Source organism: Narcine bancroftii, chromosome 8, assembly GCF_036971445.1.
Source record: "Narcine bancroftii isolate sNarBan1 chromosome 8, sNarBan1.hap1, whole genome shotgun sequence".
Lineage (NCBI taxonomy): Eukaryota > Metazoa > Chordata > Chondrichthyes > Torpediniformes > Narcinidae > Narcine > Narcine bancroftii.
In genome coordinates this window covers 74319156-74337446 of record NC_091476.1, presented here as the reverse complement: position 1 = coordinate 74337446, position 18291 = coordinate 74319156, and the positions used below count along the sequence as shown (strand labels likewise).

The following is an 18291-nucleotide window of genomic DNA, read 5'->3' as shown; positions in this document are numbered from 1 at the left end:
TACATGTCCAACCCAATCTCTCTTTAATTTCTTGTGCTCCATTTCAGTTAAATGTGTTTCTTGCACGAATGGTATATCAATTTTTTCTTTTTTCAGTAAATTTAGCAGTTTATTCCTTTTGATTTGGTTATGTATTCCGTTAATATTTAAAGTCATATAGTTCAACGTAGCCATTTCATATTTTGTTTATCTTCCCTTTCCATTTCCTCATCATCACCTTTCCTTCTTATCCATTTCTGCTTTCTTGTTTTGAACACTTTATAAGACAACATTTCTAAAACATCAAACATTTCCCTTATTCTCCTATCTAAAATTTCTTTAACCCCATTATCCCCTCCCCTTCCTGAGTTGTCCTTTATCCCTTGTCGGGCAACCACATCTCCCCTCTCCATTTGGATTTGCGAATTCACTCACAAGCGTCAACTGATTTTGCAGTGACTGTAACTCCTCCCCACCCAGCCCCCCCAGAAAAGATTTCAATTTTCATATATAACAAAGGTCACTCTTTTAATTCCCTCACTTCCACTGTTCCCTTGTTCTGCAAATTTTCATGCTTCCTCCAGATCCGAGAATAGTCTGTTTTGCTGCCCTGGAATAACTATTTTAAGTACCCGCTGGGTACTTTAACATAAATTTATATCCTTTTTTCCATAGGATCGTTTTTGCTGTATTAAACTCCTTTCTCTTCTCTTGACCTTTGTTTTCCAGTGGCTTTTTGTCTTCTCTTATTTTCTTCATTGCTTTCTTCAATATATTTTCTCTTGCTGTATATCTTAAGAATTTTACTAAAATGGATCTTGGTTTTTGCTTTGGCTGTGGTTTCGGGGCCAATGTTCTATGTGCCCTTTCTATCTTTCTATTTCCATTTCTTCCTGTAATTCTGGTCTTCCTAGGACCCTGGGGATCCAATCTTTTATAAATTCTCTCATATTCTTGCCTTCTTCATCTTCCTTAAGGCTCACTATCTTTACATTATTTCTTCTATTATAATTTTCCATTATATCTATCTTCTGAGCTAACAGCTCTTGTGTCTCTTTAATTTTTTTATTAGATTCTTCTAATTTCTCTTTTAAGTTCTCTACTTCCATTTCTACGATTGTTTCTCATTCTTCCACATTGTCCACTCTTTTTCCTATATCTGAGATGACCATCTCTATTCTATTCATTTTTTCTTCTGCACTTTTAATTCTTCTTTTTATTTCACTAAATTCTTGTGACTGCCATTCTTTTACCATTTCCATATATTCTTTAAAAATATATATATCCATGCACTTGCCCTTCCCTTCATCTTCCATTTCTCTGTGTTCTTCCTCTTCTTCTTCTGTGTCCACTCCAGGATCTGTGTCCTTTACCTCTGTCTCTTCTGGTTTTCCTGTTGGCTTGTTTGTTTTATTTTGTTTGGTATTTTTGGTTTTCTTATTTTTTATTAGAAGTGTCTTGGTGTTGGTCTTCTTCCTCTGGGTTGGTCATCTGTTGTTTCTTTGATTTATTTTTACTCTCTTCTTTCTTGCTCTCGTTATTTTTCTGTTTTCCTCTTGGTGTAATGTTGTTGTTGTCTGTTTCAGCTGTGGAGATCGACTCCTCAGCTGGTCCCCCCTCCCGTCAGTGTTATTTTTGTCTTGCGCATCGCAAATCCTCGCGCATGCGCAGTTGCGCACTTTTGTTTGGCTTCATGAACCATTTTTGTAGTCCCGAGTTCGGGGCTTCGGCTGACCTCAGGGAGCGGGCTTCTCTGTCCACGGCGGGCCTCCTCGTACAGGTAAGGCCTTCACCTTCTTCTTCCGACGTCTTTCCTTCTTCTCTTCTTCCCGTTGTTTTTGGCTTTTCTTTTTTCGCTGCCTTTTTCTCCACACTTTTACTTTCACTTTGTTTGTGCCTTTGGTTTTTCTCTATCTTTTTTTAAGCGCTGCGCTGGATGGGTCACGTCTCCAGAATGGAGGACCATCGCCTTCCCAAGATCGTATTATATGGCGAGCTCTCCACTGGCCACCGTGACAGAGGTGCACCAAAGAAAAGGTACAAGGACTGCCTAAAGAAATCTCTTGGTGCCTGCCACATTGACCACCGCCAGTGGGCTGATAACGCCTCAAACCGTGCATCTTGGCGCCTCACAGTTTGGCGGGCAGCAACCTCCTTTGAAGAAGACCGCAGAGCCCACCTCACTGACAAAAGGCAAAGGAGGAAAAACCCAACACCCAACCCCAACCAACCAATATTCCCTTGCAACCGCTGCAATCGTGTCTGCCTGTCCCGCATCGGACTTGTCAGCCACAAACGAGCCTGCAGCTGACGTGGACTTTTTACCCCCTCCATAAATCTTCGTCCGCGAAGCCAAGCCAAAGAGAATCTTTTTTTAAACATTTCTGGAGAGGGCTGGAGTTCCCCTACCGGCCACTACACCATCAAGTGACCCCTCAACTCCACCCATATTGACCCACCTTCACACCCAATACTCACCCCATCCGTTACTCCCTCCCACCCCGATCTGGTTACTCCATTATAACTCCCAGCAAATCCTCAAAATTACCTCTTTTTAAAAAAATGTAGAACTATAGCACAGTAACAGGCCCTTCCGGCCGACGAGGCCGTGCCACCCTATTACCCTATAAGTTTTGTACGTTTTGAAGGGTGGGAGGAAACCGGAGCCCCGCCCCGGGGATAACCCACTCAGACACGGAAAGAACGGACAAACTCCTCACAGACAGCGCGGGATTTGAACCCCGAACCCAATCACTGGCGTTATAACAGTGCTGCGTTCACCGCGACGCGAACATCTATCCTGTATATCTCCCCCCCACCGTCTCCTTTCACAGAAAGAAAATCAATTCTCATTTCCTCTATCCTGCCCTCTTATCATTTCCCACTTTTTGATTCCCGCTCCCTGTTATAGTTTCCTCCCCCCCACTCCACCCAAGATTGTATCCTCTGATCCAATCGCCTGCGTCTTTGTAACATGATTGGCCACGTTCACACCCCCGCTCCTTCTCACCGACAGCCAATCGCAGAGCGTAAGAGGCGAGGCCACATATTAAGCGCGAACTGAGAAACTTCATTGATAACTTCAGCATTTCGTTTTCGCTTCATTACTAAAGCCGACGGGAGTATATCTTTGAACCCTTAATGTTTTTTTAAAAAATTGCTTTATTAATATAAAAGGAAGAATACAGGTGAGGTCTACCGGCAGCATAGAAAGAGGTGTGGTGTAATGTGTTACAGACTTAAATGTTGAATGAATTTAAATGTTTAACTTTTGGGTGTCAAAATTAGTTTCAGGTCTTGTAACTGTTACATTGTATTTTTTTTTGATTACTACTTTTGGAAATGTTGCAAATGTTTTGCGCGCCAAGAATGAAACATTTCTGGGCGGGAAATTATTGTTTCAGCTTCTCTGGGCGATCAGACCAGATGATGGAGACTTGGCTGCGATGATATGTCCGCCTGTTCCTTCCTCCATCCCTTTGCGGCATAGATTCACTCACTGAGTGTCTGACTCCGGGGGAGAGGAGGAGAGGAGGTGGAAAGGTGGAGGGGTAATAACGAGATTGGAGGTGGAAAGGAGGGGGGGGGGGTAATAACGAGATTGGAGCTTTTGAATACTTCCTCCGGGTTCCACCTGGCATCGCAGAGTAACAAAGGACATTGGTACAAAAGGGGAGAGGGAAGTTTTGGGGAAACGTCAGGGGGCTTTTGCACGGCGAGTTGTGTGGGGAATGCCTTGCCAGGGAGGCTGGAACAGAGACATATGGTGGAAGAAAGATCAAGGGTCAGGAAGGAATAAATTTTTTGATATGGAAATCAGTATAACATCGTGGGGCGACTGCACCCCCCTCCGGGCCTCCCCCTCCGGGCCTCCCCCTCCGGGCCTCCCCCTCCGGGCCTCCCCCTCCGGGCCTCCCCCTCCGGGCCTCCCCCTCCGGGCCTCCCCCCTCCGGGCCTCCCCCTCCGGGCCTCCCCCTCCGGGCCTCCCCCCTCCGGGCCTCCCCCTCCGGGGCCTCCCCCTCCGGGCCTCCCCCTCCGGGCCTCCCCCTCCGGGCCTCCCCCACCCCCTCCGGGCCTCCCCCTCCGGGCCTCCCCCTCCGGGCCTCCCCCTCCGGGCCTCCCCCCTCCGGGCCTCCCCCACCCCCCTCCGGGCCTCCCCCTCCGGGCCTCCCCCTCCGGGCCTCCCCCACCCCCTCCGGGCCTCCCCCCACCCCCCTCCGGGCCTCCCCCACCCCCTCCGGGCCTCCCCCCACCCCCTCCGGGCCTCCCCCACCCCCTCCGGGCCTCCCCCACCCCCTCCGGGCCTCCCCCCACCCCCTCCGGGCCTCCCCCACCCCCTCCGGGCCTCCCCACCCCCTCCGGGCCTCCCCACCCCCTCCGAGGCCTCCCCCACCCCCTCCGGGCCTCCCCACACCCCCTCCGGCCCTCCCCCACCCCCTCCGGCCCTCCCCCACCCCCTCCGGCCCTCCCCCACCCCCTCCGGCCCTCCCCCACCCCCTCCGGCCCTCCCCCACCCCCTCCGGCCCTCCCCCACCCCCTCCGGCCCTCCCCACCCCCTCCGGCCCTCCCCCACCCCCTCCGGCCCTCCCCCCACCCCCCTCCGGCCCTCCCCCACCCCCTCCGGCCCTCCCCCACCCCCTCCGGCCCTCCCCCACCCCCCTCCGGCCCTCCCCACCCCCTCCGGCCCTCCCCCACCCCCTCCGGCCCTCCCCCACCCCCTCCGGCCCTCCCCCACCCCCTCCGGCCCTCCCCCACCCCCTCCGGCCCTCCCCCACCCCCTCCGGCCCTCCCCCACCCCCTCCGGCCCTCCCCACCCCCTCCGCCCTCCCCCACCCCCTCCGGCCCTCCCCCCACCCCCTCCGGCCCTCCCCCACCCCCTCCGGCCCTCCCCCACCCCCTCCGGCCCTCCCCCACCCCCTCCGGCCCTCCCCCACCCCCTCCGGCCCTCCCCCACCCCCTCCGGCCCTCCCCCACCCCCTCCGGCCCTCCCCCACCCCTCCGGCCCTCCCCCACCCCCTCCGGCCCTCCCCCACCCCCTCCGGCCCTCCCCCACCCCCTCCGGCCCTCCCCCACCCCCTCCGGCCCTCCCCCACCCCCCTCCGGCCCTCCCCCACCCCCTCCGGCCCTCCCCCACCCCCTCCGGCCCTCCCCCACCCCCTCCGGCCCTCCCCCACCCCCTCCGGCCCTCCCCACCCCCTCCGGCCCTCCCCCACCCCCTCCGGCCCTCCCCCACCCCCTCCGGCCCTCCCCCACCCCCTCCGGCCCTCCCCCACCCCCTCCGGCCCTCCCCCACCCCCTCCGGCCCTCCCCCACCCCCTCCGGCCCTCCCCCACCCCCTCCGGCCCTCCCCCACCCCCTCCGGCCCTCCCCCACCCCCTCCGGCCCTCCCCCACCCCCTCCGGCCCTCCCCACCCCCTCCGGCCCTCCCCACCCCCTCCGGCCCTCCCCCACCCCCTCCGGCCCTCCCCCACCCCCTCCGGCCCTCCCCCACCCCCTCCGGCCCTCCCCCACCCCCTCCGGCCCTCCCCCACCCCCTCCGGCCCTCCCCCTCCCCCCCACCCCCTCCGGCCCTCCCCCACCCCCTCCGGGCCTCCCCCACCCCCTCCGGGCCTCCCCCACCCCCTCCGGCCCTCCCCCACCCCCTCCGGCCCTCCCCCACCCCCTCCGGCCCTCCCCCACCCCCTCCGGCCCTCCCCCACCCCCTCCGGCCCTCCTCCCTCCTCCGGCCCTCCTCCCTCCCTCCGGCCCTCCACCCTCCCTCCGGCCCTCCACCCTCCCTCCGGCCCTCCACCCTCCCTCCGGCCCTCCTCCCTCCCTCCGGCCCTCCTCCCTCCCTCCCTCCGGCCCTCCTCCCTCCCTCCCTCCGGCCCTCCTCCCTCCCTCCCTCCCTCCGGCCCTCCTCCCTCCCTCCCCTCCGGCCCTCCTCCCTCCCTCCCTCCGGCCCTCCTCCCTCCCTCCCTCCGGCCCTCCTCCCTCCGGCCCTCCTCCCTCCGGCCCTCCTCCCTCCGGCCCTCCTCCCTCCCTCCCTCCGGCCCTCCTCCCTCCCTCCCTCCGGCCCTCCTCCCTCCCTCCCTCCGGCCCTCCTCCCTCCCTCCCTCCGGCCCTCCTCCCTCCCTCCCTCCGGCCCTCCTCCCTCCCTCCCTCCGGCCCTCCTCCCTCCCTCCCTCCGGCCCTCCTCCCTCCCTCCCTCCGGCCCTCCTCCCTCCCTCCCTCCGGCCCTCCTCCCTCCCTCCCTCCGGCCCTCCTCCCTCCCTCCCTCCGGCCCTCCTCCCTCCCTCCCTCCGGCCCTCCTCCCTCCCTCCCTCCGGCCCTCCTCCCTCCCTCCCTCCGGCCCTCCTCCCTCCCTCCCTCCGGCCCTCCTCCCTCCCTCCCTCCGGCCCTCCTCCCTCCCTCCGGCCCTCCTCCTCCCTCCGGCCCTCCTCCCTCCCTCCTCCCCCTTCCTCCTCCGTCCGTCCCGCCTCGTTGACCCGCCTCCACTGCGGACCGGCTGCGGCGTTCCGGGTCGGTCCTAGTCCGCTTTGGTATTGGGGTGGGGGTCGGGGTCGGGGTCGGGCCTGCCGGTGCCGGAGAGGCCGAGGTGCCGCCGCCGCCTCATGGACTCGGAAGTCGGAGAGGAAGAACCGGGGCCAAGAAGGTGAGGGAAGGCGCGACACAACGAAGGCCCGGCCCGGAGCGGGGGGGAGGAGGGGGGCCCGGAGCGGGAGGGGAGGAGGGGGGCCCGGAGCGGGGGGGAGGAGGGGGGCCCGGAGCGGGGGGGAGGAGGGGGGCCCGGAGCGGGGGGGAGGAGGGGGGCCCGGAGCGGGGGGGAGGAGGGGGGCCCGGAGCGGGGGGGAGGAGGGGGGCCCGGAGCGGGGGGGAGGAGGGGGGCCCGGAGCGGGGGGGAGGAGGGGGGCCCGGAGCGGGGGGGAGGAGGGGGGCCCCGGAGCGGGGGGGAGGAGGGGGGCCCGGAGCGGGGGGGAGGAGGGGGGCCCGGAGCGGGGGGGAGGAGGGGGGCCCGGGGGGGGGGGAGGAGGGGGGCCCGGAGAGGGGGGGGAGGAGGGGGGGCCCGGAGGGGGGGGGAGGAGGGAGAAAGAGGCGGGGGTGGGGGCTGGTTCGAGCCCCCAGGCTCCTCCCCCCCCCCTCCTCCCCCCCTCCCCTCCCCTCCTCCCCCCCTCCCCTCCTCCCCCCCCTCCCCCTCCTCCCCCCCTCCCCTCCTCCCCTCCTCCCCCCCCTCCCCCCCCTCCCCTCCCCTCCTCCCCCCCCTCCCCTCCCCTCCTCCCCCCCTCCCCTCCCCTCCTCCCCCCTCCCTGCTTTTCTCCCTCCTTCCATGCTTCCGTACCGGACATGATACACAGTGAAACCCGTCCGCCCACCGACCCCATTCTCCGAACTCGTGCCATGCTCTCTGCGCTCTGCCCCGGCTTGTAGGTAACGTCGACCTCGGCTCCGTCCGTCCGCGCGGTGGGTTGGGTGGGGAGAGTCGGGTTGAGGGGTCCCCGCGGGTCCCGGAGCCAGGGCTTGACGTGTTCATTCACGCGTGGATTTACTAGTGTGTTCCATTCACATCCTGACATGTGGAACGGAGGAAATGGGCTGAGGAGGAGAGGTGGAGGCCCTTTGGCCCTCGATGTTGTGCTGACCTATATATTCCTACCAAAAAAAGTAGTAAACCCTTCCTTGGCTAGTAACCCTCTCCAGCCTCCACCACCATCCCCTGCTATGCATTCCAGGCACCCAAAACTCTAAATTACCCCTGATGTCTCCCCTGAATGTTCCTCCCCTCACTTTGTACAGTGGTCCTCTGGGGACAGGGGATAAGAGGTCTGTGGAATGGAGCAAGATCCCGATGACTGCCCAATTACACCTTATTTGACCCCTGCTATGTTTTGAATGGTGGGAGGAAGCCCACCTGGACATGATGAGAATGTGCAAACTCCTTGCAGACCACCACATCTGAGCCTCAGTCTGTATCAGCACTGCACTGACCGCTAGTCGTGCCACCCTGGTTATGGAGCGGAATCCTAGAGGATTAGGAGGGTGGGTGATGTGGAACACAGGAAGATGGGGGGGGGTGGGGGAGATGTGTGCCAGATAGGAGACGGTGGGGATGTCGAGGGAACTCCCCTTAGTTGCAGCGCCAGCGATCGGGACCTGGGGTGTCCGCGTGGGTTTTCCCTGGGGAGGGGGAGGGGGCTCCGGATTCCTCTCACCGTTCAAAAGTAGGGCCGTGGGTTAATGGGGGAGTAAATTGGGCTGTAGGGCCCAAAGCTAGGTGGCAGGGTTAGCTGTGTCGAGGATGCAGGGGTGACTCGGACAAGTTAGGAGAGTGGGCTAACGGACGGCAGATGCAATGCGGAGAAATGTGAGGTTATCCACTTAGGAGGTAAGAACAGGAGAGAAGATCGTTACCTAAATGGTGACCGATTAGGAAGGAGACCCGGATGTCGCTGTGCACCAGTCGCTGAAAGTGGGCATGCGGACGGTGAGGAAAGCGAAGGATACATGGGCATTCGTGGCAAGAGGATTTGAGTAGAGGAGCTGAGAGGTTCGACTACAACTGCAGTATTGCATGCAGTTCTGGTCTCCTTATCTGAGGAAAGATGTGCTGGCCCTCGAGGGAGGGCAGAGAAGGTTCACTAGATCGATACCAGGAAGGCTAGATCGACTAGGCTTACACTTTCAAGATTGGGGAGGGGGGGGGCTGGATCTTATAGAACCGTATAAAATTCTTAGGGGATTGGACAGGCCAGATACAGGAAGGTTGTTCTCGATGTTGGGGAAAACCAGAAGTTGGGGGCGGGGGAGGGGGGGTCACAGTTTAAGGATAAGGTCTTTTAGGAGTGAGATGAGGGAAAAAAAAATTTTCTCAGGGAGTGGTGAATCTGTAGAAATTATTTGCCACAGGAAGTGGTTGAAGCCGGATATTAAGAGGGAGTTGGATTTGGCCCTTGTGGCGAAGTGGACCAGACTGGGGGGGGGGGCTTCTGGGGAGAAGGTAGGTCTTGAGTAGATGATCAAAATGAATGGCCATCTCCTGCACCTATTTTGTATGTCGCCCTGCCTAAGGTTGAATTTAAAAAAAAAAATAATGCCTTCCTCTGCAAGACGTGCTGGCAAATGACCAGAAGGGTGGTGCTGCTGGTCGAGAGAGATGAGAGATCTACTCCTTCGGAGCTCATTTGTTTCATCGAGTCTGCCTCAGCATCCTAGCCCCCCCCCAGTTCTTTTTTTGTCACCTATTAGGATATAGAACATGACAGCCCCTTTGGCACACAATGATAGGTTGGCCCACATCCAAAGTTCACATTTATTGTCAGGGTGCGCGCAGAGGCATCACGTATGATCCCGAGATTCTTCTTGTCGGCCAGGTAGGATTTCTGCTTATGGGTCGTGGAAAAAGGCGTCCAGGTAAAAGAAAAGAATAAGCAAGAGGCAGCGTGAACAAACTGTGGAAATAATGTGGAAAAGAGTCCTTAAATAAGTGTCAATCGAGGCTGTTGCTCAGGAGGGGTGGGTGCTGCGATGGGGAGGGCGCGCAGGCAGGCGTGGGGATCAGGCCGAGACACCCGAGAGCTGCAGGGTTTGACTAGCCTTGGCCACATCTCAGTCTCTCACCCACAGCTGCCAAGAACCACCCAGCACCAGGAGAAATGGATCTGAAGACCAGCCCTGAAGACAAGTAAGAATTCATTTTGGTTTTCTTCTCAGTTTGTTTGGTTGGGGGGAGTGAGGGGGTCTGTCCCTTCCTCTGCTGGCAGTGTGGTGAGGATTGCCCGAGTTAACAGTACTCGGGGTCGCCACACATGTTGATGAGGTAGTCACGAAGGGCTGGCCTTCATTACAGTCACACACAACCCTGAGACTCTGTTTCCCGCGGGTCATGCAGAATTACTGGTAGAGGACAAACTGTCCAAGTGTAAACAGATAAAGAAATGTAAGCAAATTGACTGAAATGCAGAGAGAGAAAAAATCATTAAAGTGCACGAGTCCCTGATTGGGTTTTGTCGTTGAGGAATCTGATGGTGGAGGGATGACAGCTGTTCCCAAACCTGGCAGTGCGTGTCTTGTTGCCCCTGGACCTCTTTCCCGATGGCAGCAGCAAGAACAGTGTGTGCTGGGTAGGGTGGGTCCTTGATGATCGCTGCTGCTGTGTTCCCCGTAGATGTGCTCAATGGTGGGGAGGGTTTTGCCTCAGGCTGTGTCCACTACCTTTTGGAGGCATTTACGCTCGGGGGGTGGGGGGGAGATATTGGTGTCCCGGTACCAGACCCGTGATGCAGCTGGTCAGCGCACTTTCCACTGAACCTTTGTAGGAATTTGTCGGAGTTTCCGGTGTCGTCCTGAACACCCGCACACACCTGAGGAAGTCAAGGCACTGACGTGCTTTCTCCACGATGTTGCTGTTGTGTTGGGTCTGGGGAAGATCCTCCCAAGAACTTGAATCTGCTCGCCCTCTCCGCCTCCATTAGTCGTGGGGGGGGGGGGAGGTGGATGGAATTGAGTTCAAGAGCGATGAGGTAATGTTGCACCTCTACAAAACTCTTGAAGCTGCACTTGGAATTCTGGTGGTCTCGTTACAGGAAGGTTAGGGAGAGAGGGGGTAGAGGAGATTCACCAGGATATTGCCTGGATTGGGAAACAAGTCTCATGAGGCAAGGTTGGCAGAGCTGGGGCTTTTCTCTCTGGAGCAAAGAAGGACGAGAGGAGACTTGATCTAGGTTAACAAGATTCTGAGAGACGTAGATAGAGTGGACGGCCAACACCTGTTTCCCCAGGGGGGGGATCAGCAAACACCATCTGTTGAAGGTTGAGGGGAGACATTGGGGGAAGTTTTTTTAATACAGAGAGTGGTGGGGGCCCGGAATGCCTTGCCGGGGCGTGGTGGTGGAGGCTGGAACATTGGGGGCATTTAAGAGACTCTTAGACGGGCATGCGGATGGAAGGGAAAATAGAGGGTGGGTGTGAGATAGGGAGAGTTAGATTGTTGAGTCGGTTTATAAAGGTCAGCACAGGGTTTGAGATTCCAGCTTCATTTATGATGATGAAATAGTATAGAACATGTAATATTACACGAAATTACCTTCTGCCTGTCATAAATCAGACTGAGTCGCCCTTACAGCACAGGAGAAAGAGAAGCAGGATCTGGGGATACAGATACAGAATTCCCTGAAAATGGCATCACAGGTGGACAGGGTTGTAGAGAGAGCTTTTGGCACATAGACCTTCATAAATCAAAGTATTGAGAACAGGAGTTGGGATGTTATGATGTTGGTGAGGGCCAGATTTGGCGTTTTGGTCACCGAACTACAGGAAAGAAAACAATAAGATGGAAAGAGGACAGAGAAGATTTACTAGGATGTTGGCCAGACTTCAGGAACTGAGATACAGAGAAAGGTTAAACAGGTACGGACTTTATTCCCTGGACCATAGAAGAATGAGGGGAGATTTGATTGACGTATTTAAAATTATGAGGAGGATAGACAGTGTAAATGTAGGTCGGCTTATCCCACTGAGGGTGGGTGAGATAGAAACCAGAGGATATGGGTTAAGGGGAAAGTTTAGGGGGATCTCTACACAAGGAGCAGTGGGGGTGTGGAACAAGTTAAAGGTGAATGCCGGCTCAATTTTAACATTTGTGAAGAATTTGGACAGGTCCATGGATGGGAGGGGTATGGGCTGGGTGCTGGTCAGTGGGACTAGGCAGAATAATAGACTAGAAGGGCTGAAGGGTCTGCCTCTGTACTGTAATGTTCTATGGTTCCAACAGAATAGACTTGCAATAAAAACTCAAGATTCAAATAATACCAAGCAAGGGCAGTATGTGAGATTCATTCATGAGCCTAATGGCTTCATGGCAGAAAGTGTCTTTCTGCCTGATTTGGGAGGGGGGGGGGGGCGCTTGCGCACTCTTGCGCCTTCTCGACGGGAGGAGGGAGAGGAGAATCCATCAAGGCTGTGTTGGATCCTTCTTCAGCAAGTGGGAGGGTGCCGAGGGGGTCTGTGGAGGGGAGGGAGGCTGGCCTGGTGTTCCGAGCTCGGTGCGTTCTGCAGCCTGCCGCTCCTGTCCCACGCCGTGGTGCTGCAAGCCTGCTTTCGATGGCAGCCCCCTGGGCAGGGCTTTGAGGGTCCAATTCCCCTGGCACAAAGCTCCGGTTACACCCCTTTTGCTTTTATTGCAGGTTCTTGTTCGTCCAGATCATTTTCTTTTTCCTCGGCTTGGGAACTTTGCTGCCCTGGAATTTCTTCATCACTGCCCTTCCCGTAAGTACCCCGAAGAGTGGGGGGGTGGGGTTTGAGGAGGAGAGAGACAGACTATGACTATTCCCAGTCAAACAGGACTAAGATTGGGATGGTTGCCTGAAGTACAACAGAATGATCAGACATAACATTGAAAGTGATGGCATTGAGGGTGAGGAGAAGGGAACAATTAGGGTCTGGGATGAGGAGATGCTTCTTCACTCAAACTAGTGAACATTAATGTTTTGGAGGCAATTGGTCAGTACATTTGGCGTAGCGGTTACCGCCAGCGACTGGGGTTCGAATCCTGGAGCTGTCTGTAAGGAATTGGTACGTTCTCTATCCCCCCCACCCCCCTTCCGTTGTCTGTGTGGGTTTTCCCCGGGCGCTCTGGTTTCCTCCCACTCTGGGGGGCGGGGGGGGTCATATGTCAGTTGCATGTAGATTGGGAGGCACGGACTTGTAGGACCAAAAGGGCCCGTTACCACAATGTACATTGAAATGTAAATACTGGTGGTTAAAAAGATTGAGGGGGCGTGATGATAAAAATGGACGCAGAATTCGGGTGGTCACAAGTGATCGTAGAAATCGACAGCCCAGTGCAGGAGCTCAGAACGTGGCAGCATAGAACAGGCCCTTTGGCCCCCAATGTAGTGCTGACCCATATATTCCTTTAAAAAAATACTAAACCCTCCCTACCCTGTAAGTCTATCCATCCATGGGCCTGTCTAAGAGTCTCTTAAATGGCACCCAATGTTCCACTCATCTGGCAAGGCATCTGAGGCCCCACAACTCATTTTTAAAAAAAACACAAAAGTAAACAAAACCTCACCTCTGAACTTCCCTCCCTGCACTTTGTAAAGACATCCTCTGGTGTTTGCTACTCTCGTCCTGGGAAACAGGCTCTGTCCGTCCACCCTGTCTATGCCCTTCAGAATCTTGTCGACCTCATCAAGTTTCCTTTCATCCTTCTTCGCTCCAGAGAGAAAGGTCCCAGCTCTGCCAACCTTGCCTCATGAGACTTGTTTCCCAATCCATGCAACATCCTGGTGAATCTCCTCTGCCCCCTCTCCACAGCGTCCACATCCTTCCTGTAACTGAACACAATTTTCCAAGTGGGGTCTTACCTGAGATTTATAGAGTTGCAACGTGACCTCTCGACTCCTGAACTCAGTCCCTCGACTAATGAAGCCCAGTGTCCCATCGGCCTTCTTAACTATCCCATCAACCTGTGCGGTGATCTTAAGGGATGTATGGATTTATACCCCCAAGGTCTCTCTGTTCATCCACACTCTTTAATTAACTGACCATTAACCCTGTACTCAGCCTTCTGGTTTGACCTTCCCAAATTTATCACCTTACACTGATCCGGATTGAACTCCATCTGCCACTTTTCCACCCAACTCTGCAGCCTGTCTACCCACAACTCTTCCAACCTTCGTGTCACCCACAAACTTCCTGCCCCATTCTTCCGCCTCTACATCCAGGTCATTTATAAAAATCACGAAGAGCAGGAGGTCCCAGAACAGATCCTTACAGCCCCTCCACTAGTCGCTGACCTCCAGGCAGAATCCTTTCTGTCCTTTACTACTCTCTGCTTTCTACATGCAAGCCAATTTTTGATCTATACATCCAAGATTCCATGATCTCTTGCCTCATGCTGAACAAGTTTGTCATGGGGGACCTTGTCAAATGCCTTACTAAAATCCACATAGACCACATCTACTGCTCTACCCTCACCAAGCACAGTGCAATTTTAAGTGCTGCCTGCTCTCTCCTGTGGCCCTCTGTCCCACCAGTCCGCTGCCTGCTCTCTCCTGCTGTGGGACTGCCAACCCTAACCCTAGATTTGGCACAAGGTCTGCCAGATTGCGAGCAAGCTGCCCTGTGGGTTTGTCCCTGCTCCTTCACCGACCACTGGCTGCCCAATGATGGGTAGCGGTGATCAGTAAGGGATGACTTCAGGTGGTAGGTGAGTGGAAAGAAAAGGTTTGAAATTCATTTTGATCGATCAGTACATTTTTCCACGCTCTTTTATAAATTGTACGCATGTTTTATTATATTGTGCGCGTTTTTTCCTATGCGCTTTTATACATTGTGCACCCGTGAGTTTTATTCCCGCTACAATTTTCCTGTGCTCTTCTATTAATTGTGTGTTAATAAAAGTAACATGTCCCCCATGGATTGGACACTTTTTCCACACAACGACAAGTGCGGGGATCGACCATTACAGCCCTGATTTCAACCTGCATGTAAAACCGAAGGGGGAATGTTTTTGAGCTATTTTTGGGGTGGGGGGGAACAAATGGGTCAAATACGGGACGTTATAAATGACACACTGGACGCCAGCGCTGATGAGTTACGCGCCCCTTTAGTTCACGGAATGCCAGCTTGCCGTGTGAAAAGACGCATTGGCCCGGAAAAATGCCAGCTTTGGTCATTCCCGAGTGAGCGACCAATGTCGGCATATCGGAGGGGTCTTCATTATGGAATGACCGCGGCATTTCCGTGTTTAGAAAAGAGAACTGTCAACATCAGAATGTGACTAAACGCGCCAAATTCAATAATTTACTGTTTTTCTACCTTCCTATGTGATGCAGCAAATCCGAAATGATCTCTGTGTTCAGCTGGAAGTCGTCGATCAGAAACCCCAATCTTTCTTTTTTAAATTTTTTTTATTTTTCACACTGTGAACCATATCAGCCAAAATATGTATAAATGTTTCTCATCAGATCTACACAGTGGTCTTTTCTCCCCTTTTTCCCCCCTTCCCTCTCTCCCCTCCACCTACCTCCCTACAATATCCAGAAATATTAAACATACACAACACAATAAAACCATAAACAATATTTTCACACAAAGGAAAACAAACAAGAAAAATGCATCATCTGAATCTGAAAACACACTGAATCCTGTCGTTTTGTCTTCATATAATTTTCATTCTCATTTTAGGGGATGGAGGTCGCAAGGAAACTCTCTCTGCGATGTTCCATGTACGGTTCCCAAACCTGCTCAAACATTGTGACTTTATTTTTAAAATTATGTTATTTTTTTCCATTGCATCTCTATGTTCACCGCTGCACACTCGTGCTCTCCCCCATTTTCCAAGCAGACACCATACATCCCTTTGCCATCGCCAAAGCCATCATCATGAATTTATCTTTTGCACTTTATCCAATTGGAGACCCAACTCTCTAATTCTTATGTGACTAAAAAGAAATATCTCTGGTTTTTTTTGGTATGCTATTTTTTGTAATTTTCTTCAATGTCTGATTTAATTCTTCCTAAAACGTTCTTGCATACATCTCTTCGCCACCTCCATCTCCCTTTTCCCCATTCTCATCTTAGTTTTCTCTTATTACACTTAATATACGACAACACATTTAAGACATATAGTACCCCCGCAGTTCCCACATCCACTAATACCTTAACCCCAAAGTTCCCCCCTCTCGGAGTTGCCCCATACCCCTTGCCAGGCAACCACAACTCGCCTTTTCATTTGGGTTGTGATCTTGTTCACAGCGTCAAGTGATTTTGCAGTGACGGTTATTCCCCCTTTACCAGCCCTCTCCAGAAAACACACAACAAAGCTCTCTCTCTTTCCCCCCTTCCTTCCTTCCCTTCTCCTTTCCCTCCTTAGTTCTTTACATATACATTGTTTTTACATCTTTATATATACTTTATCGCCGTTCTTCATTCTTGTTACATCTCTTCTCCTGGCCTGCAAACATTCTGCAAATTCTTGCACTTTCTCCGGATCCGAGAACAGTCTGTTTTACTCCCCGGGTATAAATATTTTAAGCACAGCTGGATGTCTTAATATGAATTTGTAACCTTTTTTCCATAAAGTTGATTTCGCTGTATTAAATTCCTTCCTTTAAGAGTTCAAAACTTGTGTCTGCATAAAAAAATATTCTTTGACCCTTGGAGAATAAAATTCTCTAATTTTATTCCTTGCCTGTCCAGTATATTTTCTCTTGTTGTGTATCTCAAAAATTTTACTAAGATGAATCTTGGTTTTTGATGTGTCTGTGGTTTCGAAGCTAGTGCTCTGTGCCCTTTCTATTTCCATTTCTGTCGTTCCCAGGACCTTCAGGATCCATCCTTTTATAAGTTCCTTCATGTCTGTGCCTTCTTCACCCTCCTTCAGGCCCACTATTTTTATGGTGTTTCGCCTACTATAATTTTCCAACATATCAATTTTCTGAGATAACAACTCTTGTCTCTCTTTAATTTTTTGTCATTTTCTTCCAATTTTCCTCTTGTCGTTTACTTCCATTTCTACAGCCGTTTCCCGCTCTTCCACATTCTCTACTCTTTTCCCTATTTCTGTCATGACCAGTTCTAACCTTTGCATTTTATCCTCTGTTCTTTTCATTTTCCTTTTAATTGCATTAAATTCTAATGATAACCATTCTTTTACTGATCTCATTTGTTCTTCAAAAAAAACTTTATATTCTGTTCATCAGTTTTATCTTTTATTTCTTTGTCCATCTGTTTTACCTTCTATTTCTCTGTGAAGATCTTGGTTTTCTTCCTCTTCTTCTGTGTCTGTATCTGTGTTTGTGTCTTCTTCTTTGTGTCTCTTCTGTTTTTCCTGATGAGTTTTTCCTCTTTGTCGGGCCTCTTCTTGCTGGTTTCTTGGGCTGCTTGTCTGTTGTGTTTCTTGATGTTGGTCTTCTTGTCGATCTTTCCTCCGTCTGTCTTCCACATCTGTTCCGTCACTCCCTCTTCTGCTGTCTTCTTTATCCTCTAGCTGAAAGCCCTGTTGTCGGGCGTCTCTCGGCTGCTCGATTTGTGACAGCCTGCTCCTCTGTTGAGCCCCGCTCCCGCCGGTGTCCTCTTTCTCCTCTGATTGCGCACATTCACGCATGCGGCGTTGCACACTTTTGTTTGGTTCCAAGAGCCATTTTTGTAGTGTACTGGCTGGTGGGTCTCGACTCTTTGGGGCAAGTACTAACCTTGAGGGTCGGGTACTCCTCGTCATCACAGCGTCCTGTTCCTTCCTGCAGGTAAGGCCTTCTTCCTTCTTCACCAGTGACTTTTTTTACTTCTTCCAGCTGTTCTTACTTTCTCCTTGGGAGCCATCTTCTTTCTCTTCTAATAGAAATCTTCTATTTCTTGCACTTTATTTCTGTTATGCTTTGCTTTTTCCGAACTTTTTTTTCTATTTTCTTGGAGATGGCTGGTTTTCCCGACCAGCCACTACTCCATCACGTGATTTCCGCCAGAAACCTAAATCTTTCTTTAGGAAGCAAACTTTTTGGAGTGGTGTTATAGGTCAGCTATTGACAGACGGGAGGGCGCTAAATGGGCCCTCTATTTTATGGCTATAGACATGCGGTTTGCTCTTCTGACGCCTGTATTGTTTTTAATCTTTGCACCTTCATGGTCGGATGAAGTATTTCGAGGGGCGACTGAGTTTGAACGTATCTACGTCCCAGAACAGCACTGGCCCAGACAGAGACCACTGGCACTTTGGGAACTGGATGACCCTTCTCTCCATGCTGCCCCTGCTGCTGTTCACCTGCCTCAACTCCTTCCTGTACCCCAGGTATGAGGGGAATCAGCCCCCCCCCCACCCTTTGCTGGTCACACCACCACCCGGCCCGTCGATACCCTGCTGGCACTTGGACCCTGCTCTTCCGCCAGGCTCTCCCTCTCTAGAGGTTTTCCTGCTGTTATGTTTCCCACCCCATCACCCCCTGCCCTTGCCCTCCCCCTCCCCCTCCCTCCTTGCTCCTTCCCCCACCTCGACCCTCCTTATCCCTCCCCGCACCCTTCCCTCCCGCTTATCACCTCCAGATGACCACCTTGACTCCGCCCCCCCCCCCCTTCCAATCCCTTCCCCACACGTCACCCGCGCGGTTTCGGCCTCCTTGCGACTTGCTGCCCAAGTGAGACTGTTCATTTCTCGCCCCACCAGGGTCTCGGAGAAGCTGCGGATCGCTGGCAGTCTGTTTGCGATTTTGTTCCTGTTCCTGGTGACGGTGATCATGGTGAAGATCTCAATCCCTACTCTCTACTTTTTCATTATCACCATGTCGGTCATCTGGTTTACTAACTGTAAGTAACCAAGCCTGTCCAGACGCTGAG

The 18291-nt window shown here is 53.7% G+C and overlaps 1 protein-coding gene across 7 annotated transcripts in view; it reads left to right on the top strand.

Moving 5' to 3' along the window:
* The first annotated feature begins 3062 nt into the window (after positions 1-3062).
* Positions 3063-18291, top strand: part of LOC138740879 (equilibrative nucleoside transporter 2-like) — a 41870-nt gene continuing 26641 nt past the window's right edge. The window contains exons 1-5 of one of the 7 annotated variants that reach the window (XM_069894140.1): positions 3063-3167; positions 9580-9637; positions 12138-12219; positions 17598-17749; positions 18122-18261. In XM_069894140.1, the coding sequence (XP_069750241.1) occupies positions 9609-9637; positions 12138-12219; positions 17598-17749; positions 18122-18261 (403 nt within the window). In that variant the 5' untranslated portion in view covers positions 3063-3167; positions 9580-9608. The other 6 variants (XM_069894142.1, XM_069894146.1, XM_069894145.1 and 3 more) reach the window with 6 other exon arrangements.